Genomic DNA, 24,315 nt, shown 5'->3' with positions numbered 1-24,315 from the left:
TCTGCCGCGCAAATGGGAGGTTGAATTAGACAGCGCAAGACTAACCATATAAGCCGGAGTCCAGCTTCACGTGGCAAACAAACCACCATCGCGGGAGAACGGGGACGAGAGACGCTCGTGAGTACTGGCTTACAAACACAGGACCACCTAGCCGAGCATTGTGGGATATTTCCTTACACGGTAAGATCGTCCTTATTCTTCCGGCAGGCTGTCACAAGGAGCACAAGAAAGTTTTCCCCAGTGGGACGCCGCTGGTGATATCATATAGCGGGACGCCACTACCTCTGTGTGTATGTACACACAGTTTTCATTTGGCATACAGGATACTATTTGTGACATTATACCAGGAACATTTATTGATTTTTTTCCAGGATATTTTTGAAAGTATCAATCACGTTTGGGACTATATATCAAGTGTAACCTACTTACCTTATTGACAGTATTGTTTTATTTATATTTATTTATACCTATATTTTGTTACTTGTGGCTATTTGATTTTGATTTTACATTTATCCCCATATTTTAAGGTCATTTTAGGGTTTTTCTTGTTGGTATTAATATTCCTGTCTTTTAAGAGCATTTATAGGACGTGTATGGGTAGCGGATATTCCACGAATTTGTATTTCACTAATTTGTATTTTAATCTATTTGTGTAGTTATAAATTCTTTATGGTCTGATTATCTTGTAAGTGCACAGGTTCCCCATTGTTATACATCATGGACATCGCCGCATGCAAAAATGCCCATACAATTAAAATATAACAATATTAATGGCCTATGGCATATGGCGTAATGGGAAAAAAATAAAAACGGGTAATTTGCCATTTTTTGTCACTTCAACTACGCATTTTTTTTTTAAGTTATCAAAAATTCTCATACACTGCAAATTGATATAACTGAAAAGAACAGTTCGTCCCGCAAAAAATGAGCCCTCACACAGCCCGTACACATAACTGCAAAAAAGTTATAGGGGTCAGAATATGGTTATAAATTTCCTCAAGGGTTTAATATTTTTTTTTCAGTATTAAAACGCAAGAAAAATTATATAAGTGTGGTAACCGTACTGACCTGGAGAATGAAGATAACAGGTCAATTTTACTGCATAGTGTGCAGTGTATAAATAATAAAAATAAAAAACTTCATCAGAATTATGTATTTTCTCAATTCTACACTATTTGGACATTTTTTCCCGCTTCCTACTTACTACATGTTATGCAAACTTAAATGGTGCCATTAGAAAGTACAACTTGTCCCGCCAGAAATAAGCCCTCATAAGTAGAGTTGAGCGAACACCTGGATGTTCGGGTTCGAGAAGTTCGGCCGAACATCCCGGAAATGTTCGGGTTCGGGATCCGAACCCGATCCGAACTTCGTCCCGAACCCGAACCCCATTGAAGTCAATGGGGACCCGAACTTTTCGGCACTAAAAAGGCTGTAAAACAGCCCAGGAAAGAGCTAGAGGGCTGCAAAAGGCAGCAACATGTAGGTAAATCCCCTGCAAACAAATGTGGATAGGGAAATGAATTAAAATAAAAATTAAATAAATAAAAATTAACCAAAATCAATTGGAGAGAGGTTCCATAGCAGAGAATCTGGCTTCCCGTCACCCACCACTGGAACAGTCCATTCTCAGATATTTAGGCCCCGGCACCCAGGCAGAGGAGAGAGGTCCCGTAACAGAGAATCTGTCTTCATGTCAGCAGAGAATTAGTCTGCATGTCATAGCAGAGAATGAGGCTTCACGTCAGCCACCACTGCAACAGTCCATTGGCATATATTTAGGCCCAGCACCCAGGCAGAGGAGGGAGGTCCCGTAACAGAGAATCTGTCTTCATGTCAGCAGAGAATTAGTCTGCATGTCATAGCAGAGAATGAGGCTTCACGTCAGCCACCACTGCAACAGTCCATTGGCATATATTTAGGCCCAGCACACACACAGGCAGAGGAGAGAGGTCCCGTAACAGAGAATCTGTCTTCATGTCAGCAGAGAATTAGTCTGCATGTCATAGCAGAGAATGAGGCTTCACGTCAGCCACCACTGCAACAGTCCATTGGCATATATTTAGGCCCAGCACACACACAGGCAGAGGAGAGAGGTCCCGTAACAGAGAATCTGGCTTCATGTCAGCAGAGAATCAGTCTGCATGTCATAGCAGAGAATGAGGCTTCACGTCAGCCACCACTGCAACAGTCCATTGGCATATATTTAGGCCCAGCACACACACAGGCAGAGGAGAGAGGTCCCGTAACAGAGGATCTGGCTTCATGTCAGCAGAGAATCAGTCTGCATGTCATAGCAGAGAATCAGGCTTCACGTCAGCCACCACTGCAACAGTCCATTGTCATAAATTTAGGCCCAGCACCCAGGCAGAGGAGAGAGGTCCCGTAACAGACAATCTGGCTTCATGTCAGCAGAGAATTAGTCTGCATGTCATAGCAGAGAATCAGGCTTCATGACAGCCACCACTGCAACAGTCCATTGGCATATATTTAGGCCTAGCACACAGGCAGAGGAGAGGTTCATTCAACTTTGGGTAGCATCGCAATATAATGGTAAAATGAAAATAAAAATAGGATTGAATGAGGAAGTGCCCTGGAGTCCAATAATATATGGTTATGGGGAGGTAGTTAATGTCTAATCTGGACAAGGGACGGACAGGTCCTGTGGGATCCATGCCTGGTTCATTTTTATGAACGTCAGCTTGTCCACATTGGCTGTAGACAGGCGGCTGCGTTTGTCTGTAATGACGCCCCCTGCCGTGCTGAATACACGTTCAGACAAAACGCTGGCTGCCGGGCAGGCCAGCACCTCCAAGGCATAAAAGGCTAGCTCTGGCCACGTGGACAATTTAGAGACCCAGAAGTTGAATGGGGCCGAACCATCAGTCAGTACGTGGAGGGGTGTGCACACGTACTGTTCCACCATGTTAGTGAAATGTTGCCTCCTGCTAACACGTTGCGTATCAGGTGGTGGTGCAGTTAGCTGTGGCGTGTTGACAAAAGTTTTCCACATCTCTGCCATGCTAACCCTGCCCTCAGAGGAGCTGGCCGTGACACAGCTGCCTTGGCGACCTCTTGCTCCTCCTCTGCCTTGGCCTTGGGCTTCCACTTGTTCCCCTGTGACATTTGGGAATGCTCTCAGTAGCGCGTCTACCAACGTGCGCTTGTACTCGCGCATCTTCCTATCACGCTCCAGTGCAGGAAGTAAGGTGGGCACATTGTCTTTGTAGCGTGGATCCAGCAGGGTGGCAACCCAGTAGTCCGCACAGGTTAAAATGTGGGCAACTCTGCTGTCGTTGCGCAGGCACTGCAGCATGTAGTCGCTCATGTGTGCCAGGCTGCCCAGGGATAAGGACAAGCTGTCCTCTGTGGGAGGCGTATCGTCATCGTCCTGCCTTTCCCCCCAGCCACGCACCAGTGATGGACCCGAGCTGCGTTGGGTGCCACCCCGCTGTGACCATGCTTCATCCTCATCCTCCTCCACCTCCTCCTCATCCTCGTCCTCCTCGTCCTCCAGTAGTGGGCCCTGGCTGGCCACATTTGTACCTGGCCTCTGCTGTTGCCAAAAACCTCCCTCTGAGTCACTTCGAAGAGACTGGCCTGAAAGTGCTAAAAATGACCCCTCTTCCTCCTCCTCCTCCTCCTGGGCCACCTCCTCTTCCATCATCGCCCTAAGTGTTTTCTCAAGGAGACATAGAAGTGGTATTGTAACGCTGATAACGGTGTCATCGCCACTGGCCATGTTGGTGGAGTACTCGAAACAGCGCAACAGGGCACACAGGTCTCGCATGGAGGCCCAGTCATTGGTGGTGAAGTGGTGCTGTTCTGTAGTGCGACTGACCCGTGCGTGCTGCAGCTGAAACTCCACTATGGCCTGCTGCTGCTCGCACAGTCTGTCCAGCATGTGCAAGGTGGAGTTCCACCTGGTGGGCACGTCGCATATGAGGCGGTGAGCGGGAAGGCCGAAGTTACGCTGTAGCGCAGACAGGCGAGCAGCAGCAGGATGTGAACGCCGGAAGCGCGAACAGACGGCCCGCACTTTATGCAGCAGCTCTGACATGTCGGGGTAGTTGTGAATGAACTTCTGCACCACCAAATTCAGCACATGCGCCAAGCAAGGGATGTGCGTCAAATTGGCTAGTCCCAGAGCTGCAACGAGATTTCGCCCATTATCACACACCACCAGGCCGGGCTTGAGGCTCACCGGCAGCAACCACTCGTCGGTCTGTTGTTCTATACCCCGCCACAACTCCTGTGCGGTGTGGGGCCTGTCCCCCAAACATATGAGTTTCAGAATGGCCTGCTGACGTTTACCCCGGGCTGTGCTGAAGTTGGTGGTGAAGGTGTGTGGCTGACTGGATGAGCAGGTGGAAGAAGAGGAGGAGGAAGCCGAGAAGGAGGAGGTGGCAACTGGAGGCAAAGAATGTTGCCCTGCGATCCTTGGCGGCGGAAGGACGTGCGCCAAACAGCTCTCCGCCTGGGGCCCAGCTGCCACTACATTTACCCAGTGTGCAGTTAGGGAGATATAGCGTCCCTGGCCGTGCTTACTGGTCCACGTATCTGTGGTTAGGTGGACCTTGCCACAGATGGCGTTGCGCAGTGCACACTTGATTTTATCGGATACTTGGTTGTGCAGGGAAGGCACGGCTCTCTTGGAGAAGTAGTGCCGGCTGGGAACAACATACTGTGGGACAGCAAGCGACATGAGCTGTTTGAAGCTGTCTGTGTCCACCAGCCTAAATGACAGCATTTCATAGGCCAGTAGTTTAGAAATGCTGGCATTCAGGGCCAGGGATCGAGGGTGGCTAGGTGGGAATTTACGCTTTCTATCAAATGTTTGTGAGATGGAGAGCTGAACGCTGGCGTGTGACATGGTTGAGACGCTTGGTGACGGAGGTGGTGGTGGTGGTGTTGGTGGTACATCCCCTGTTTGCTGGGCGGCAGGTGCCAACGTTCCTCCAGAGGCGGAGGAAGAGGCCGAGGCGGCAGCAGCAGAATAGGCCGAGGCGGCAGCAGCAGAAGAGGTAGCAGGGGGAGCCTGAGTGACTTCCTTGGTTTTAAGGTGTTTACTCCACTGCAGTTCATGCTTTGCATGCAGGTGCCTGGTCATGCAGGTTGTGCTCAGGTTCAGAACGTTAATGCCTCGCTTCAGGCTCTGATGGCACAGCGTGCAAACCACTCGGGTCTTGTCGTCAGCACATTGTTTGAAGAAGTGCCATGCCAGGGAACTCCTTGAAGCTGCCTTTGGGGTGCTCGGTCCCAGATGGCGGCGGTCAGTAGCAGGCGGAGTCTCTTGGCGGCGGGTGTTCTGCTTTTGCCCACTGCTCCCTCTTTTGCTACGCTGTTGGCTCGGTCTCACCACTGCCTCTTCCTCCGAACTGTGAAAGTCAGTGGCACGACCTTCATTCCATGTGGGGTCTAGGACCTCATCGTCCCCTGCATCGTCTTCCACCCAGTCTTGATCCCTGACCTCCTGTTCAGTCTGCACACTGCAGAAAGACGCAGCAGTTGGCACCTGTGTTTCGTCATCATCAGAGACATGCTGAGGTGGTATTCCCATGTCCTCATCATCAGGAAACATAAGTGGTTGTGCGTCAGTGCATTCTATGTCTTTCACCGCTGGGGAAGGGCTAGGTGGATGCCCTTGGGAAACCCTGCCAGCGGAGTCTTCAAACAGCATAAGAGACTGCTGCATAACTTGAGGCTGAGACAGTTTCCCTGGTATGCATGGGGGTGATGTGACAGACTGATGGGGTTGGTTTTCAGGCGCCATCTGTGCGCTTTCTGCAGAAGACTGGGTGGGAGATAATGTGAACGTGCTGGATCCACTGTCGGCCACCCAATTGACTAATGCCTGTACCTGCTCAGGCCTTACCATCCTTAGAACGGCATTGGGCCCCACCATATATCGCTGTAAATTCTGGCGGCTACTGGGACCTGAGGTAGTTGGTACACTAGGACGTGTGGATGTGGCAGAACGGCCACGTCCTCTCCCAGCACCAGAGGGTCCACTAACACCACCACGACCATGTCCACGTCCGCGTCCCTTACTAGATGTTTTTCTCATTGTTATGGTTCACCACAACAACAAATATATTATTTGGCCCAATGTATTGTATTCAAATTCAGCGGGATATAAATTTGAGGCCTAGTATTTAGGCGCTGGGTGACCGGTATGGATTTAGTGACAGAATTAGACTTGGAAATGCACAGAAGCGTGTGTGTGAAGTTATTCTGAATGACCCTATGTGCACCTTCAATATGATCTACCCTTTTAGGGATAGATTTCAAATAGCTCTGATATAGCAGAAACGACTAAATTATGAAATTGCTAAATTGGGAATTGTATTTCAACCCAGAACAAAAAATGTGCTTTGACGGACACTAAATAACTTTCCCAGCCACAACAGGACAGCGGTAACGAGAGATTTAGCGGGATATAAATTTGAGGCCTAGTATTTAGGCGCTGGGTGACAGGTATGGGTTTAGTGACAGAATTAGATTTGGAAATGCACAGTAGCGGGTGTGTGAAGTTATTCTGAATGACCCTATGTGCACCTTGAATATTATATACCCTTTTAGGGATAGATTTCAAATAGCTCTGATATAGCAGAAACCACTAAATTATGAAATTGCTAAATTGGGAATTGTATTTCAACCCAGAACAAGAAATGTGCTTGAACGGACACTAAATAACTCGCCCAGCTACAGCACTAGGGACAGATTTAGCGGGATATAAATTTGAGGCCTAGTATTTAGGCGCTGGGTGACAGGTATGGGTTTAGTGCCAGAATTAGACTTGGAAATACACAGTAGCGGGTGTGTGTGAAGTTATTCTGAATGACCCAATGTGCACCTTGAATATTATATACCCTTTTAGGGATAGATTTCAAATAGCTCTGATATAGCAGAAACCACTAAATTATGAAATTGCTAAATTGGGAATTGTATTTCAACCCAGAACAAGAAATGTGCTTGAACGGACACTAAATAACTCGCCCAGCTACAGCACTAGGGACAGATTTAGCGGGATATAAATTTGAGGCCTAGTATTTAGGCGCTGGGTGACAGGTATGGGTTTAGTGCCAGAATTAGACTTGGAAATACACAGTAGCGGGTGTGTGTGAAGTTATTCTGAATGACCCAATGTGCACCTTGAATATTATATACCCTTTTAGGGATAGATTTCAAATAGCTCTGATATAGCAGAAACCACTAAATTATGAAATTGCTAAATTGGGAATTGTATTTCAACCCAGAACAAGAAATGTGCTTGAACGGACACTAAATAACTCGCCCAGCTACAGCACTAGGGACAGATTTAGCGGGATATAAATTTGAGGCCTAGTATTTAGGCGCTGGGTGACAGGTATGGGTTTAGTGCCAGAATTAGACTTGGAAATACACAGTAGCGGGTGTGTGTGAAGTTATTCTGAATGACCCAATGTGCACCTTGAATATTATATACCCTTTTAGGGATAGATTTCAAATAGCTCTGATATAGCAGAAACCACTAAATTATGAAATTGCTAAATTGGGAATTGTATTTCAACCCAGAACAAGAAATGTGCTTGAACGGACACTAAATAACTCGCCCAGCTACAGCACTAGGGACAGATTTAGCGGGATATAAATTTGAGGCCTAGTATTTAGGCGCTGGGTGACAGGTATGGGTTTAGTGACAGAATTAGACTTGGAAATACACAGTAGCGGGTGTGTGTGAAGTTATTCTGAATGACCCAATGTGCACCTTGAATATTATATACCCTTTTAGGGATAGATTTCAAATAGCTCTGATATAGCAGAAACCACTAAATTATGAAATTGCTAAATTGGGAATTGTATTTCAACCCAGAACAAGAAATGTGCTTGAACGGACACTAAATAACTCGCCCAGCTACAGCACTAGGGACAGATTTAGCGGGATATAAATTTGAGGCCTAGTATTTAGGCGCTGGGTGACAGGTATGGGTTTAGTGACAGAATTAGACTTGGAAATACACAGTAGCGGGTGTGTGTGAAGTTATTCTGAATGACCCAATGTGCACCTTGAATATTATATACCCTTTTAGGGATAGATTTCAAATAGCTCTGATATAGCAGAAACCACTAAATTATGAAATTGCTAAATTGGGAATTGTATTTCAACCCAGAACAAGAAATGTGCTTGAACGGACACTAAATAACTCGCCCAGCTACAGCACTAAGGACAGATTTAGCGGGATATAAATTTGAGGCCTAGTATTTAGGCGCTGGGTGACAGGTATGGGTTTAGTGCCAGAATTAGACTTGGAAATACACAGTAGCGGGTGTGTGTGAAGTTATTCTGAATGACCCAATGTGCACCTTGAATATTATATACCCTTTTAGGGATAGATTTCAAATAGCTCTGATATAGCAGAAACCACTAAATTATGAAATTGCTAAATTGGGAATTGTATTTCAACCCAGAACAAGAAATGTGCTTGAACGGACACTAAATAACTCGCCCAGCTACAGCACTAGGGACAGATTTAGCTGGATATAAATTTGAGGCCTAGTATTTAGGCGCTGCGTGACAGGTATGGGTTTAGTGACAGAATTAGACTTGGAAATACACAGTAGCGGGTGTGTGTGAAGTTATTCTGAATGACCCAATGTGCACCTTGAATATTATATACCCTTTTAGGGATAGATTTCAAATAGCTCTGATATAGCAGAAACCACTAAATTATGAAATTGCTAAATTGGGAATTGTATTTCAACCCAGAACAAGAAATGTGCTTGAACGGACACTAAATAACTCGCCCAGCTACAGCACTAGGGACAGATTTAGCTGGATATAAATTTGAGGCCTAGTATTTAGGCGCTGGGTGACCGGTATGGATTTAGTGACAGAATTAGACTGGGATATGGCCAAAAAATAAACAGACTATTGCTGGTTAAATGCACTTGGTGTGACAGCTTCACCCTGATGTAGGCTTTAGCCAAAAAACAACCACACCATTGAGGGTTAAATGCACTTGGTGACAGGCGCAGCTTGCCCCTGATTTAGTATATGGCCAAAAAATGAACAGACTATTGCTGGTTAAATGCACTTGGTGTGACAGCTTCACCCTGATGTAGGCTTTAGCCAAAAAACAACCACACCATTGAGGGTTAAATGCACTTGGTCGCAGCTTGTGCTGGCGCACCACAAGACACAAAATGGCCGCCGATCACCCCAGAAAAATGTGACTGACAAACGGTCTGTGCAGCCTAAAAACAGTGAGCAATTGAGGATCAGCAGCTCAATGATCCACAGCTGCAGATCGATCAGTTAATCAAGTCCTTTGGAGGAGTTAATCTGCCTAATCTCGCCCTACTGTCGCAGCCGCAACCTCTCCCTACGCTAATCAGAGCAGAGTGACGGGCGGCGCTATGTGACTCCAGCTTAAATAGAGGCTGGGTCACATGGTGCTCTGGCCAATCACAGCCATGCCAATAGTAGGCATGGCTGTGATGGCCTCTTGGGGCAAGTAGTATGACGCTTGTTGATTGGCTGCTTTGCAGCCTTTCAAAAAGCGCCAAGAAAGCGTCACAAAAGCGCGAAGAAAGCGACGAACACCGAACCCGAACCCGGACTTTTACGAAAATGTCCGGGTTCGGGTCCGTGTCACGGACACCCCAAAATTCGGTACGAACCCGAACTATACAGTTCGAGTTCGCTCATCCCTACTCATAAGTCTATGTGAATGGAAAAATAAATAAGTTAAGACTATGGGAATGGTGGGAGTGAATAACGAAAAAGAAAAAAAATGAAAATCTCAGGGTCCTCAAGGGGTTAAAATATAAAATACCCGGCATAGTTCTCAAAATTGTGCAATATTTACTAACATTTGTGGCTCTATTCTTACAAATATTGCGCCTCAAATCCTCTGATTCTAAAAGAGATTTTTTTTATTAAACGATGGTCTATTCACTATTTGTACCAAAGCAGGATGTCTTCTCCATAACTGTCCAAAGACAGGATGCGAGAAAATAACCTTGGACATATGGGAATGACAACCTCCCCCCCCCAGAAAATGATTTACACAACATAATCAAGGTAATTCGAACCCTTTTCTGCCCCATATTAGATCGTTCATAAGCTTCTCGATAAAATGGAAATGCTTATCATCGATCCATACTGGACTGACTTTTAAAACGTCCACAAATCGAGGCAAGATAATCAGTTTAATATGTGCTGTCCTGTCTGTTTAAAAAAAGGTAGTTTTGAGTAAATGATAAATTTAGCTGGAATGTTAGAAATTAAAAGCATTAAATTAAGAGTATTATAATCATTTACGCTTCTAGAAATCCAGTTATCTGATAATTTGTGTTGACGACCTATCCTCTGCCTAGGTCATCAATATCAGATCAGATCAGAGAAAGTCTGAGACCCGTGACCTCCACTAATCAGCTCTTAAAAGAGTCTGGTGCTCCTTGAACTCTGCGCTCACCAGAGCTCCGGTCAGCACGGTGTCTCCCTATAACAGCTGAGGACAAGCCATCATTAAATTTACCTGAATATGGGTGGGTTCATACTAGCGTTAGGGATTCCGTTAGGGATTTCCGTTATAACATGGTTATAACAGAAAATAACGGAATGCCCAGACAGAATGCGAAACGGAAGTCTTTAAAAGGCATACCATTTGCTTTCTGTCCTGATAGAAGTGTATGGCAAAGCATAACGGATCCATCTAGGTCCCGTTATGCAAGACGGAAAACAAAGTCCTGTCGATAGGACATTTTTTCCGTCTTGCATAACGGGACCCAGACAGATCCGTTTTGATTCCCATAGACTTCTATTAGGACGGAAAACAAACGGAGTGACTTTAAAAAGCTTCCGTTTTGCATTCCGTAAAAAGTCTATGGGCAGAAGAACGGATTAATCTTTCCGCAGTTTGGATTCTGTTGTTTTCCGTTGTAACCATGCTATAACATAAAACCATAACGGAATCCCTAACACTAATGTGAACCCACCCTAACCCCTTTAATTTTTATTTATCAGATTGCTTCTTACTAAGTAGCAGAAATATCTCTGATGAAGTAATGGTGTAACAAGCAGCATCCAGTTTGGATTTCTATTTCGATTGTCATGTTTTTTCCTTCTTCTATATTTAATTTTAATAAATCCAGAGTTAAAAAAACAGCAATTAAAATTCTTCTCTTAGCTGATCAATTGTTATGAAGCCACATATGTTCTATGGACTAAAGATTGTGAAATGGACTCAATGGTATAAGTGGTGTCTAATGAAGGAATAAACATAGTCGGGTGAAATCCAAGCAGATGACCAGAAGAGGTCTACATTCTCATAACTGGAAATGAAGACACAGATATCTGGAAGCCCAATGAGGACAGTCTGAACTTGTATCTTGGTGAAGGCCACAAGTGAACTACAGAGCAGATGATGTAGAGATTGTGTCATATATAAAAAAAACTGATGTATCTGATCATGAAATGTGTGTGGTTGATTAAAGCTGACCCAGTAATGCATAATTTATAACTGAATCGTATCAGCCTGATATATGAAAATAATAAATAATCCTATAACAAGTTGTCATAGAGGGTTTATAATGATAGTCTTATAATCTGTTCTACTGAATATAATATGGAGTATTTCACATATGTGAATTATAAATGGAGAGTCATGTGGTTGTAGGTCTGGATGGAATGTATCTCATCAGTATGTAAGATGCTCATTGTTTACACTGATTCTCACATGAAAAGGTTTTGGAATATCCCAGGAATCTCTTACAGATGCTGAATAGGAGTGTAAACAATAGGACTCTACCCGGCAAATACAGTGTGTAAATGAAGGACCATCTCAGGAGGCCAGGAAATGCTAAACTGGTTGATGAGAGGGTGGGGCTATTATTATTCCATTGTTATGAGGGAAGCCAGATCTGATGAACAAAGTTTTATGATTATTAAGGTGGGACTGGGTGTCTCCTGGGGGGAAGAGGAGGAGCAGATAGCTATAGCCACCAAAGTGGTATAAAAGACCCAAGCATGGCTCAGAAAGCCAGAAATCACCAAGGGAATTCACTTGGATCACTGACTTGCTGAGGAGAAGACACTGACTGGAGATCAAGTGCTGAGTGTTTAGAGGGTCCATGTCTGGTAAGTACTGACTGTAAGTGGAAGGAATTAGAAGATATTGTTATCTGTGCTGTGTATAAGGACAATGTGTCTTTGTCTGTAATGTAATTATACACGCAGTGTCCATACATGGGATAGTACATACCTGTAACTGTGCAGGGAACACGGACAATTACCGATCCTGACTGCCATCACTGGACTGTACCAATAAGTTTGTGAAAGAGTTTTACTCACAGGACAAATCTGTAATTAACTCAAACATGATTTTCTCTATAGATACCGTTATATGCTCCTCTAACTAGAGATATCTGTGTATCTACAGTTATATAATACAGGTCTGTACACATAACACATATTGTAGACAGTACATAGTGTAGAGGATGGTGGATCACAAAACATTGCCTTTTCATGTTATTTTGTGCCGTCATTACTTCTATAAATGATTTATTAAAGTCATGTCCTACTTGTGTGCAGTCTTCTGATGTGTAATTATATAATATGGAGGTAAATAGTTGCCTCCTTATAGGGATTATTCAAAACTTTAATGGAGTTTGGGGTCCATGTGGCAGTTTTTTTAATGGATTTTTGAATTGTCCATAGGATATAAATTCAAAACACACCACAGCGTATCATCATAATCTTGAAAGCACATGGTGACTGATTGTAGATATATGTAGGATGCTATAAAGGTAAATTTTAAATTATATTTGTTTATACATTATAAGTATGGACTTTACAGGGAGCTTATAGCAAAGAATTTTAAAATTTGCAGACAATACTCTATAAGGTAATTAAGACAGTGGAGGGTAATATATTATTTCAGGGGGATTTGGACTCTTGGAAGGATAAATTTCAAGTAAAGTTTTATGCACATAAATAGATTAACACTTGGGTCAACAAATTCTTCCATTATATATTATATAGCAAATACATTATAAGATTGTCACTGAAATGAACTTGGATAAGTTGGTGGACAGTCTGATCAATACCAGGAGGTGGCTGCCAGTGCTGTTCCCGCTCTAGTGTACCCATGCTATTTATGTTTTTCCTATATGCAACCATGCAGTTAATATCAATAGATAAAGCAAGTAGACCAAAATTCACTCTCCATGCTTTCCTAAAATCTGGTGACATAAAAAAGGTCTGTTGACTAGTGACTAGCGAGTTCAAAGGATTTAACCGAACTTTGATTCAAAGTTTGGTACGGGTTTTGAACTTGACCCCGAACAACAAATTCCATTGAAGTCAATGGGGACTCGAAATTTGGGGCTGAAAAATGGCTGTAAAAAAGTCTTTGAAAGGGCTAGAGGGCTGCAAAACAATCCAAAATGGGGGTAAGAGTAGTACAATTGTCCTGCAAACAAATGTGGGTAGAGAAATGACTTGAAATAGCATAAAATATATAAAAAATTAAAATCAGGGGGTGCAATAGGACGTTGAGGAGGCTGTGGATGTGGTGGTCTAGGTGGAAGAGGTGGAAAAATAAGCCAACACTCTTACTGTTTTCTCTCATCACTACTGTTGACTGAAAATGTTTGCTGTCTATAAATAGATTTGCCTCGTAAATCATGAAAAACCAATAGAAATGTAATAATAGTGTTCAGAAGTTTCAATTATCAATATTTTTGCCAGTTTATGAACTACCAGCACCTCCCTAATAGACAGAGATACACTATTAATTTTTTATTAATTAATTAATTTAATAAGTAATCTAATAAAAAATGGTTTAGCCCAGGGTTAATGCTACATAGCACATGGGCTAAACCAGCAAATGGTATAGACTGATCTGCAGTGTTAATGATCAAACAAAGTGCTAAAAAGTTAAAGTGCAAAAATAAATAGAGGGACATAAGTCTCTGAATATATCCAAGGAGAGAAAATCTCCATACAAGACCATTCAATCATAAGTGTGTAATGACCCGGTGTAGCATGGAGCTCTTATGCATATGTATGACAGATAACATGTGGAGCCTTGTCAGGGGATGTCAGCAGTGATGAGTGTGCGGAAGCAGGTTACATATATTTATGTATTGGTAGCATTCATTATTTTATTTGCAAAGAAAATAAGGACCTTTTATCTTATAAATATGTTCTTCTTTCTCCAGGTGAGGACGGGATATGAGGCTACTGGACTTATCTTTTCTCTTCTTATTATAAAGTAAAAGATAATCAATTTTAACTTGTCAGTAATAGTACTGAACATAGACTGTGTGAAATGTCGACAAGATCTGAATATAGTAAACTTTTTGAAAAGAGATCTAAGAAAATTCACCGAGGTGAAAGGTTGTTTAAATGTCCAGAATGTGAGAAATCATTTATTAGAAAAGAACATTTTGTTCGACATCTAAGAATTCACACAGGAGAAAAGCCATATTCATGCTCAGAATGTGAGAAATATTTTACTTCAAAAATAGCAGTAGTGAGACACCAGAGAATTCACACAGGAGAGAAGCCATATTCTTGTCTAGAATGTGAAAAGTGTTTTAGTCTGAAATCACTTCTTGTTGGACATCAGAGAATTCACACAGGAGAGAAGCCTTATTCATGTCCTGAATGTGAGAAGAGTTTTAGTCTAAAAGCATATCTTGTAGATCATCAGAAAATTCACACAGGAGAGAAACCATTTTCATGCCTAGAATGTGATAAGTGTTTTCGTCAGAAATCCCATCTTTCTCAACATCGGAAAATTCACACAGGAGATAATCTGTTTTCATGTCCTGAATGTGAGAAGTGTTTTTTTGATAAATCAGGTATTTTTAAACATCAGAGATCTCACACAGGAGAGAAGCCATTTTCATGCTCAGAATGTGATAAGTGTTTTAGTCAGAAATCACATCTTGATGAACATCAGAAAATTCACACAGGAGAAAAGCCATTTTCATGCTCAGAATGTGATAATTGTTTTAGTCGGAAATCGATACTTATACGACATCAGAGAATTCACACAGGAGAGAAGCCATATTCATGTACTGAATGTGAGAAGTGTTTTAGTGAGAAGTCAATTCTTGCTCAACATCAGAGAATTCACACAGGAGAGAAGCCATTTACATGTACTGATTGTGGAAAAGGATTTAATAACAAATCAAATCTTTTAAAACATTTAAAAATTTACACGAGGAAGTAACCATGTGTATGTATAGTATGAGGAAACAGTAGTATAGAATCAGGTCTTGCGGCAAATGAAAGAGCTGACAGGTCAGAAGCCACTGTAATTTTTAGATTATATGAAATGTGGAAGGTATGGAGCTCCACTGTAGGACTTGCTACCTTATGATGTGTTCTTTCCTTTTTCTGCCAAACTTGTTTTATAATAAATTTTACAATGAGTGAATTCTGACAGAGTAATGTCTCTTTACACTCAGAGAGTCCACCCTTGGCTGTGATGTCCAAAGATCTTAACAACAACTGAATTTTAAAAGAGCTCTGTGGGAAACTCCCTTTAACTGATTTAATTATAGTAAAACAATAGTAAGGCATTTACAAGACAATGTAATATGAGATTATACTCATCATTTTCATTGTAAGTGTAACCAGTGTCGGACTGATATGCCTAGGGCCCACCAGTAAAATTTATTTTGGAGGCCCACCATATGGATACATTAAAATATAATAAATAATTTAGCAAGTTTGTTATATGAAAATAGGCTGGTTGAGGTGCTGTACATTGAATATATGTATGTAGTGCAGTAAGTTTACTGTGTTATGTTCCACTTGTGCAGGGGGTGGGAGACTAGGGGCCCACCTTGCTCAGGGGCCCACCAGGGGATTCCCTTGTACCCCTGTGGGCCAGCCCGAGCCTGAGTGTAACCCCTTCAGAGCCAGGTAATTTTAAATTTTTTTTTTTTTGTTTTTTGTTTTACCACAGGCATGATATTTTTATTTCTCCATTGACATGATCATATGAGGGCTTGTTTTCTACAGGATAAGTTGTACTTTCTAATGGCACCATTTATTACTTCACACAAAGTGGGAAGCTGGAAAAACTATATGTTTGACTATATGGTGAAATTAACCTGTTCTCCTTATTCTATAGGTGAGCATTGTTACAGAGATACCAAATTTGTATACTTCCACTTCATTTTAAGACACCTGTAAAAATCGATCATATAGAGTCTGTTGACCAGCCATAAAAATAGTTAAAAGAAACAGATTCTCCAACGCTTAATAAAATTACTTATTAGTTACATTCATAAAAATAATATAAGGCATTTTTTCCCGATTGCGAGTTTTAAGATCATGCAGAGCTTACTTTTCACTTTTGAAACCAACTTAGACCTATCACCATACCAGCCTTACTGCCCACATCCCCATCTTGCATCAGAGACAAATTCAAAAGTTTGGTGGAATTTGAAGTGAGTGATACTATAATGTGATTTTGGCCATAAATCAGATAATCCATTACTTATAAGTAAGATCCCAAATATAATATACAATAAAGCAGATTTGTAATTTAAATCAGTAAAAAAACTGTGTATCTAAACAATGGATCTAATATGCTTCCTGATTAAATACGTTTTTGTATAATCTTCTCTCATTGGTTTTTGTACTCCATGCCATAGAAGCAAAATAGTGTTAGGGAATTTTTGCTTTTTTTTAAACGAAATGTTGATTGTGCCAGATGTAGCTCTGTGTTTCTTACTGATATCTGCTGTACGTTCTGAAATTCTAGTTTAGTTTCCTGGTTCTACATCATACAGATAAATTATTGCAATCAGTACAATAAATATTAAAAACGGCTGGATTGTTGACACAACGGATAAATTCTTTAATGTCATACACCTTCTTTATTATTATAAGAAGCATTAAAGTTCCTCTTGTCTGAGCATAGGTGCTCACATTGCAACTTGAACCTCTATGGTTAGCCAGGTTTTTTGAGTTCTTGGCTTCCTGAAGAAATTTGGTTTTAACAAATCTTCCAAAGTCGTCTCTTTTCTATCTACATATTTAACTCCCTTTTTAACAATTTTCCGTAAGATGACACCCTGATATAATATTGGTTTTACAAATGCCTAGGAAGGCAATATGACCTATCTTGACCCAGGTGAAAATTAATACTTCACTTTTATTATTATATATGTTAAAATCTGAATTACTAAATGAGTGCTCATTTTATTTACCTTTATTACCTATTTTACAAACCAAAAAATACTATATTAAAAATACAGTCAGCACTCCACTAAAGAATTAAGATGTTAAACGGCAATGACGGGGCGTGGAGGGGTGCACTACCTCCCACCCTATTACTTGTAATGCAGGGCAATGCCGTATTACTTAGTGCAGGGCTGTTGCCAACTGAATGTTGTTGTCAGTATGGCAGTGTAAAGCAGTGGGGAACAGGTGACATTAACCCACTGTCAGAGGGATGCTAATGACCCCCTTATACACGTAAGGCCATCTAAATGCCAGACCACAGGTAGCCCTACAAGCTATAGTACACACCATTGCTGCCCATACTGACTGTATTTTTAATATAGTATTTTCTGGTTTGTAAAATAGTTAATAAAGGTAAATAAAATGAGCACTCACTTAGTAATTCAGATTTTAACATATATAATAATAAAAGTGAAGTATTAATTTTCACCTGGGTCAAGATAGGTCATATTGCCTTCCTAGGCATTTGTAAAATTATTTGTTAATAAACCTTACCCAGGTTAGGTCCTAATCATTATTATGATATAATATTGGTAATATATTTGGAAAAATGTTCTTAAGTTCATTTCATTTGCTATAAGCTGTTGACAATATAAGACTGATTGAGTCCTCTCAAGAAACTGAACATAAAGGAAATTATCAAGAGGAAAGAGGAGAAAAGAAGATATCCATCCCAGAAGAAAAAGCTGTAGAAATCTGCAAGAAATGATGGATAGTATTCTTGTATTAACATCTACAGTTCTAATTGTGGAGCAGATAAGGATCTTGGTAAAAGGGCTATGCTTTGTCCCCAGCTTGGACTTTAGACTGTTCCACACTTAATTGCTTGATTTAAACACAGTCACAAGAATTTTAACCATAAAAAGAGACATTTCGTTTGTTTCATTGAAAACAGTTCAAAGTCTGCACAGAAATTTATCAAAATTTGACCCTCTCTCCCTCTCCATCTCTTTGCCCAAAACAAATAAGAAAGACTTTGGTTTCATCTGAATAAGAACTTTTTTTTGGGGGGGTGGGGGGGGGGCTGGCGCTCTAATCTTGAGCATGATATATTAAAAGACATGAGCCCCTTTTTTGCAGTTGTAATCTCTTTTCTGCCTCATATTAGATCGTTCATAAGCTTCTCGATAAAATGGAAATGCTTATCATCGATCCGTACTGGACTGACTTTTAAAACATCCACAAATTGAGATTTGTCTGTTTAATATGTGATGTCCTGTCTGTGTAAAAAAAGGTAGTTTGGACTAAATGATAATTTTAGTTGGAATGTTAGAAATTAAAAGCATTAAATTAAGAGTATTATAATCATTTACGCTTCTAGAATTTCAGTTATCTGATAATTTGTATTGACGACCCATCCTCAGGCTAGGTCATCAATATCAGATCAGAGAAAGTCTGAGACCCGTGACCTCCACCGATCAGCTTTTAAAAGAGTCTGGTGCTCCTTGAACGCTGCGCTCACCAGAGCTCCGGTCAGTGCGGTGTCTCCCTATAACAGCTGAGGATAGGTCACCATTACATTTACCTGAATAACCCCTTTAATTTTTAATTTAATCGGATTGTTTCTTACTCAGCAGCAGAAATATCTCTAATGAAGCAATGGTGTAACAAGCAGCATCCAGTTTGGATTTCTATTTCAGGTTGTCATGTTTTTTCCTTTTTCTACATTCAATCTCAATAAATCCAGAGTTCACAAAAGAGCAACTGACATTCTTCTCTTAGCCGATCAATTGTTATGAAGCCTCATATGTTCTATGGACTAAAAGTTGTGAAATGGACTCAGTGGTGTAACTGGCATCTAATGAAGGAATACTCACAGTCAGGAGAAATTTAAGCAGATGACCAGAAGAGGTCTACATTCTCAGAACTGGAAATGAAGACACAGATATCTGGGAGCCCAGTGAGGACAGTCTGAACTTGTATAATGGTGATAGCTAAAAGTGAACTACAGAGCAGATGATGTAGAGATTGGGTCATATATAACAAAAAAGCGGATGTATCTGATCATGAAATGTGTGTGGTTGATTAAAGCTGACCCAGTAATACATAATTTATAACTGAATCGTATCGGCCTGATATCTAGAAATAATAAATAATCCTATAACAAGTTGTCATAGAGGGTTTATAATGAAAGTCGTATAATCTGTACTGCTGAATATAATATGGAGTATTTCATATATGTGAATTATACATCGGGAGTGAATTATAGATTGTAGGTCTGGATGGAATGAATCTCATCAGGATGTAAAATGCTCATTGTTTACACTGATTCTCGGAGTATTCCAGGAATCTCTTACAGATGTTAATAGGAGTGTGAACAATAGGTCTCTACCCTGGAAATACAATGTGTAAATGAAGAATCATCTCAGGAGGCCAGAAAATGCTAAACTGGTTGATTAGAAGGTGGGGCCAGTATTTTTTCATTCTATGTTGCAATGAGGGAATCCAGATCTTATGAACAAAGTTTCATGATTATGAAGGTGGGACTGGACGTCTCCCGGGGGAGGAGGAGGAGCAGATAGCTATAGCCACCAAAGGGGTATAAAAGATCCAAGCATGTCTCAGAAAGCCAGAATTCACCAAGGGAATTTACTTGGATCACTGACTTGCTGAGGAGAAGACACTGACTAGAGATCAAGTCCTGAATGTGTGGAGGCTCCATGTCTGGTAAGTGTCACTGAACTGACTGTAAGTGGAAGGAATTATAAGATATTGTAATCTGTGCTGTGTATAAGGACAATGTGTCTCTGTCTGTAATGTCTCTTGTGTATGTCTCCATGTAGATCTCCATATAACTCCCATCATAACTGGACACTGATTTCCCACCGTTTACAATACACATTTTCTACACTTCTTCTTGTATTTCTTTTCTTGCCCTGAACCTTAGAATCAGACCCAGTAAGAGGGAGGGAATTCCTACAATGGGAATAACTCTTTCCTGGAGGTTCAGTGATGGCAGCAGTGACTGGTGATTGTCCGCACAGTAATGTGTAAGTGATTGTACACGCAGTGTCCATACATGTGATAGTACATACCTGTAACTGTGGCGGGAACACGGACAATCACCGATCCTGACTGCCATCAATGGACGAAAATAAAATCATTTTGTGAAAGATTTTTACTGAAAGGGCTAATAATCTGTAATTAACTCCTTCACATCATTTTCTCTATAGATACCGTTATCTGCTCCCCTAACTAGAGATATCTGTGTATCTACAGTTATATAATACAGGTCTGTACACATAACACATATTGTAGACAGTACAAAGTGTATGTATGTCCATGTTCCCCAGGGGTTATTGGAGTGTATGTACCAGTTAGGGATTATTCAAAACTTTAATGGGATGTGGAGTCCATATGACATTTTTTCCTGGATATTTGCAATGTCTAAATCTTGTGAATGCACAACACACCACAGCGCATCATCATAGCCTTGAAAGCACATGGTGACTGGTTGTGTCTTAGATACATGAAGGATGCTATAAAGGTCAGGTTTAGGTTATATTTGTTAATACAGTAAGTATTACATTTATAGGGAGCTTAGAGAGAAGAATTTTAAAATCTGCAGACAATACTGTTCTCTGTAAGGTTATTAATACAGTGTATGGTAATATAATATTACAGGGGCATTTGGACTCTTGGGCGGAGAAATTTAAAGTAAAGTTTCATCCAAATAAATGAAAGGATAACCACTTGAGTCAAGAAAACCAATTCTCCCATTATATATTATATAGCAAATACATTATAAGATTGTCACCAAAATAGACTTGGATATGTTGGTGGACAGTAAATTTATAATTAGTGAGGCGGCTGCCAGTACTGCTCCCGCTCTACCATACCAATGCTATCCATGTATTACCTATATGCCAGTTAATTTCAATAGATAATCAAGAAGACCACATTTCATTCTCAATGCTTTCCTTAAATCTTACTATCCGGGCAATCAGATGACATGAAAAAGTCTGGTGACTAAAAATATTAGCCATCTATTATCTGATTTGTTCATTAAAACGTGAAAAACCAATATAAATGTATTGAACGTGAGTTTAGAGAGTGCAGAGGTTTCAATGATCAATAGTGTTGGCAGTTTATGAAAGACCAGCACCTCCCTGATAGACAGAGAGCAAGGATTGTCCGGTTTTAGATTGATTAAATAAGTAGTCTCCTAAAAAAAAAAAAACTCACAAGGCACTGATAAAATCTAATCAAGGTGTCATGTCTGTGTCATGGTACAAGTTCATATAGAAAAAATATTACAGTGCAAAAAACCTTTATGTGAACACAATGGTATAGACTGATCTGCAGGATTAATAATCAATAATCAAGTGCTGAAGAGGTAAAGTGCAAAAATAAACACAGGAACATAAGTCACTAAATGTGACATCCAAGGAGAGAAAATCTCCATACAAGACCATTCAAGAAGAGGTGTATAATGAACCGGTGTAGCATGGAGCTCATATCCATGTGTATGACTGATAAAATCACAGAAATAGAGGCGGATAAGGTGGAGGAGGAGAAGTGGTGGTTGTAGCCAGTAACATAGCTGCTGGCGGAGACCATGATGGACGTAGGGCCCGCAATTCTGTGCGTGGGTAGCACCTGTGCCATCCCAGGGTACGACTTACTCCCGGCCTCAACAACATTCACCCAATGTAGCATCCCTGGCCACCAGCACTTGTCCATGTGTCCGTGGGTGGTTAAGTGGATCTTCCCAGAAACTGCATTGGTCAGAGTACAGGTGATGTTGTGGGACACATGCTGGTGTAAGAAGGGCACGGCATACCGTGAAAAATAGTGGCGGCTGGGGACTGCGTACTGAGGGACGTCCGCCGACATCAGGCTGCGGAAGTTCTCAGTGTCCACAAGCCTAAATGGCAACATTTCAAGGGCTAGTAATTTTGAAATTTGGCAATGTAGTGCTATGACCTGTGGGTGGGTATTTGTGCTTGGGTCCAAATGACTGTATTATGGACGCTGCACTGGGACAGCGAAGTGGATGTTGTTGGTGCAGGACGAGGGGCATCCGGGCCAGCGCCTTTGAGACGGGATTGGCGAGCAGTGCGTAACACAGGGGAAGAGGAGGCAGTGGTGTGACCCGCAGACCCAGATTGTGAACCCAGGCGTTTGACCCACTTATTAAGGTGCTTTGATGCCATGTGCCAAATCATGCTGGTGGTGGTGAGGTTGCAAGTGTTCACGCCCTGGCTCATTTTGGTACGGCACAGGTTGCAAACTACCACTCTTTTGTCGTCTGCACTTTCCTGAAAAAAGCGCCATACTGCGGAACACCTACCCCTTGGCAAGGTAGATTTACGCATGAGGGTGCTCGTGTGTAACGGTTGCGGGCCTGTTTAGTGTGGGCCGACTTCTCCCTTTTGCAACCCCTCTGCTTCTTCCAGCCTGTTGCCGTACTGTGGATCATTCCCCCTCTGTACTGCTGTCCTCACTCACCTTTTCACCTTCCCATGTTGGGTCAGTGACCTCATCATCCACTACCTCCTCTTCCACTTCCTCACTCTGCTCATCCTCCTGTCTTGACCTAACCACAACCTCAGTGATTCACTACTGTGTCTCATCATCATCCACCTCGTGAACGAGTGATTGCCGTTCACCACCGTCATCTTCTTGAGACTGGCAGCAGCCACAGTTTCATTGCGCCCAGGGCCACGGCCTTTGCATTCACCATCAGCATCGCGCCCACTTCCCTGTCCCTTAGTGCTCGCCTTCTTCATAATAATGGTATTGTCACTAGATGTGGCGCAGAGTTTTTGACTGTCCGCTAAATACACCGTTTTCGGATGCAGGACAGTATATGACAGAACAAGACATAATATGGACACTAGATTAGGCCCAGATTATTGGAAAAATAATATAACAAAAACGAAGACAGGTGCACTCTCCGGTCTCACTAACCCTCGTACTGGTGTAAAATTGAAAATTAGCCAACATATCCTGCTTGGAGGACATGTCTGAGCCCGAGCACCGCGCCAAGGTTTCTCAAGTAGCTCGGGACCTAACGCTAAACCTACCTGGGCCGTATGGGCAATACCAGGAGCCCGTAGGCAAATTACAGGAGCGCAAGGTCTGACTCAAAGCAATTTACCAGTAATCTCCAGCATATGACCTTGCATACAATGTGAGGAGGCAGAGAGCTCTGAGCCCCACCCAAGACTGGCTGATATAGCCCAGGCCTCACATGTGCACCAGAATGCTGCCTGTGGATGGAAATAAAGGCACATTTAGACTAGGAGTTTCTACACCTCCCAAAAATTCGAAGTACAAACTTCTAATTGGCGTGGTATTAAAAAGCAGGAAGTGCTCAACCTCATATGCAGTGGTGCATCTATACCGGGGGCAGATCCTGCACTTGTGGTCCGCTGCTAATGGCAGTCCTAAGCAAAAATGCATACAATGGAGGATGCCTGCAGCGGACCAAAAGTACCATAATGGACATCCTACAGAGAATAGCAAATGTGGGAATGTGATAAACAGTAAAAATAATATAACAAAAACAAAGACAGGTGCACTCTTCGGTCTTACTAACCCTCGTACTGGTGTAAAATTGAGAATTAGCCAACATATCCTGCTTGGAGGACATGTCTGAGCCTGAGCACCGCACCAAGGTTTCTCAAGTAGCTCGGGACCTAACACTAAACCTACCTGGGCTGTATGGGCAATACCAGAAGCCCGTGGGCGAATTACAGGAGCGCAAGGTTCGACTCAAAGCAATCTCCCAGAAATCTCCAGAATGTAACCATGCATCCAAAATATCCTGCTTGAAGGACATGTCTGAGCCAGAGCACCACACCAGATTATTGGAAACTGCAGTACAGACACTGTTTTCTGATGTAGTTTATATTTATATTTGCATTTTTTCCCTATATCTGGCCCTGACAACCACACAAGGTGTTGAAGCACAGATCACACAATTCACAGATTACACCATTGACAGGAAAAATGTGGATTTATTATGGGGGAAAAAAGTGTTTTCTGTATTTTAATTTTTTCCCTATATCTGGCCCTGGCAACCACACAAGTTATTGCAGCGCAGATCACGCAAT

The 24,315-nt window shown here is 41.8% G+C and overlaps 2 protein-coding genes across 2 annotated transcripts in view; both read left to right on the top strand.

Annotated features, from left to right (window-relative positions):
* The first annotated feature begins 14,318 nt into the window (after positions 1–14,318).
* Positions 14,319–17,963, top strand: LOC122931792 (gastrula zinc finger protein XlCGF71.1-like). Its single transcript, XM_044285852.1, has 3 exons — positions 14,319–14,406; positions 14,518–14,994; positions 17,836–17,963. Exons 1-3 carry the CDS (start codon positions 14,319–14,321, stop codon positions 17,961–17,963), a joined length of 693 nt encoding a protein of 230 aa, XP_044141787.1.
* The window catches only part of LOC122931791 (zinc finger protein 271-like), a 36,118-nt gene continuing 29,765 nt past the window's right edge, over positions 17,963–24,315 (top strand). The window contains exon 1 of the mRNA XM_044285851.1: positions 17,963–18,022. Within this exon, the coding sequence (XP_044141786.1) occupies positions 17,963–18,022 (60 nt within the window). The remainder of the gene's footprint in view (positions 18,023–24,315) is intronic.

The sequence above is a fragment of the Bufo gargarizans genome, chromosome 3, assembly GCF_014858855.1.
Source record: "Bufo gargarizans isolate SCDJY-AF-19 chromosome 3, ASM1485885v1, whole genome shotgun sequence".
Classification (NCBI taxonomy): domain Eukaryota; kingdom Metazoa; phylum Chordata; class Amphibia; order Anura; family Bufonidae; genus Bufo; species Bufo gargarizans.
The sequence above is the reverse complement of the archived record's forward strand: the minus strand, read 5'-3'. Positions and strand labels throughout refer to the sequence as shown.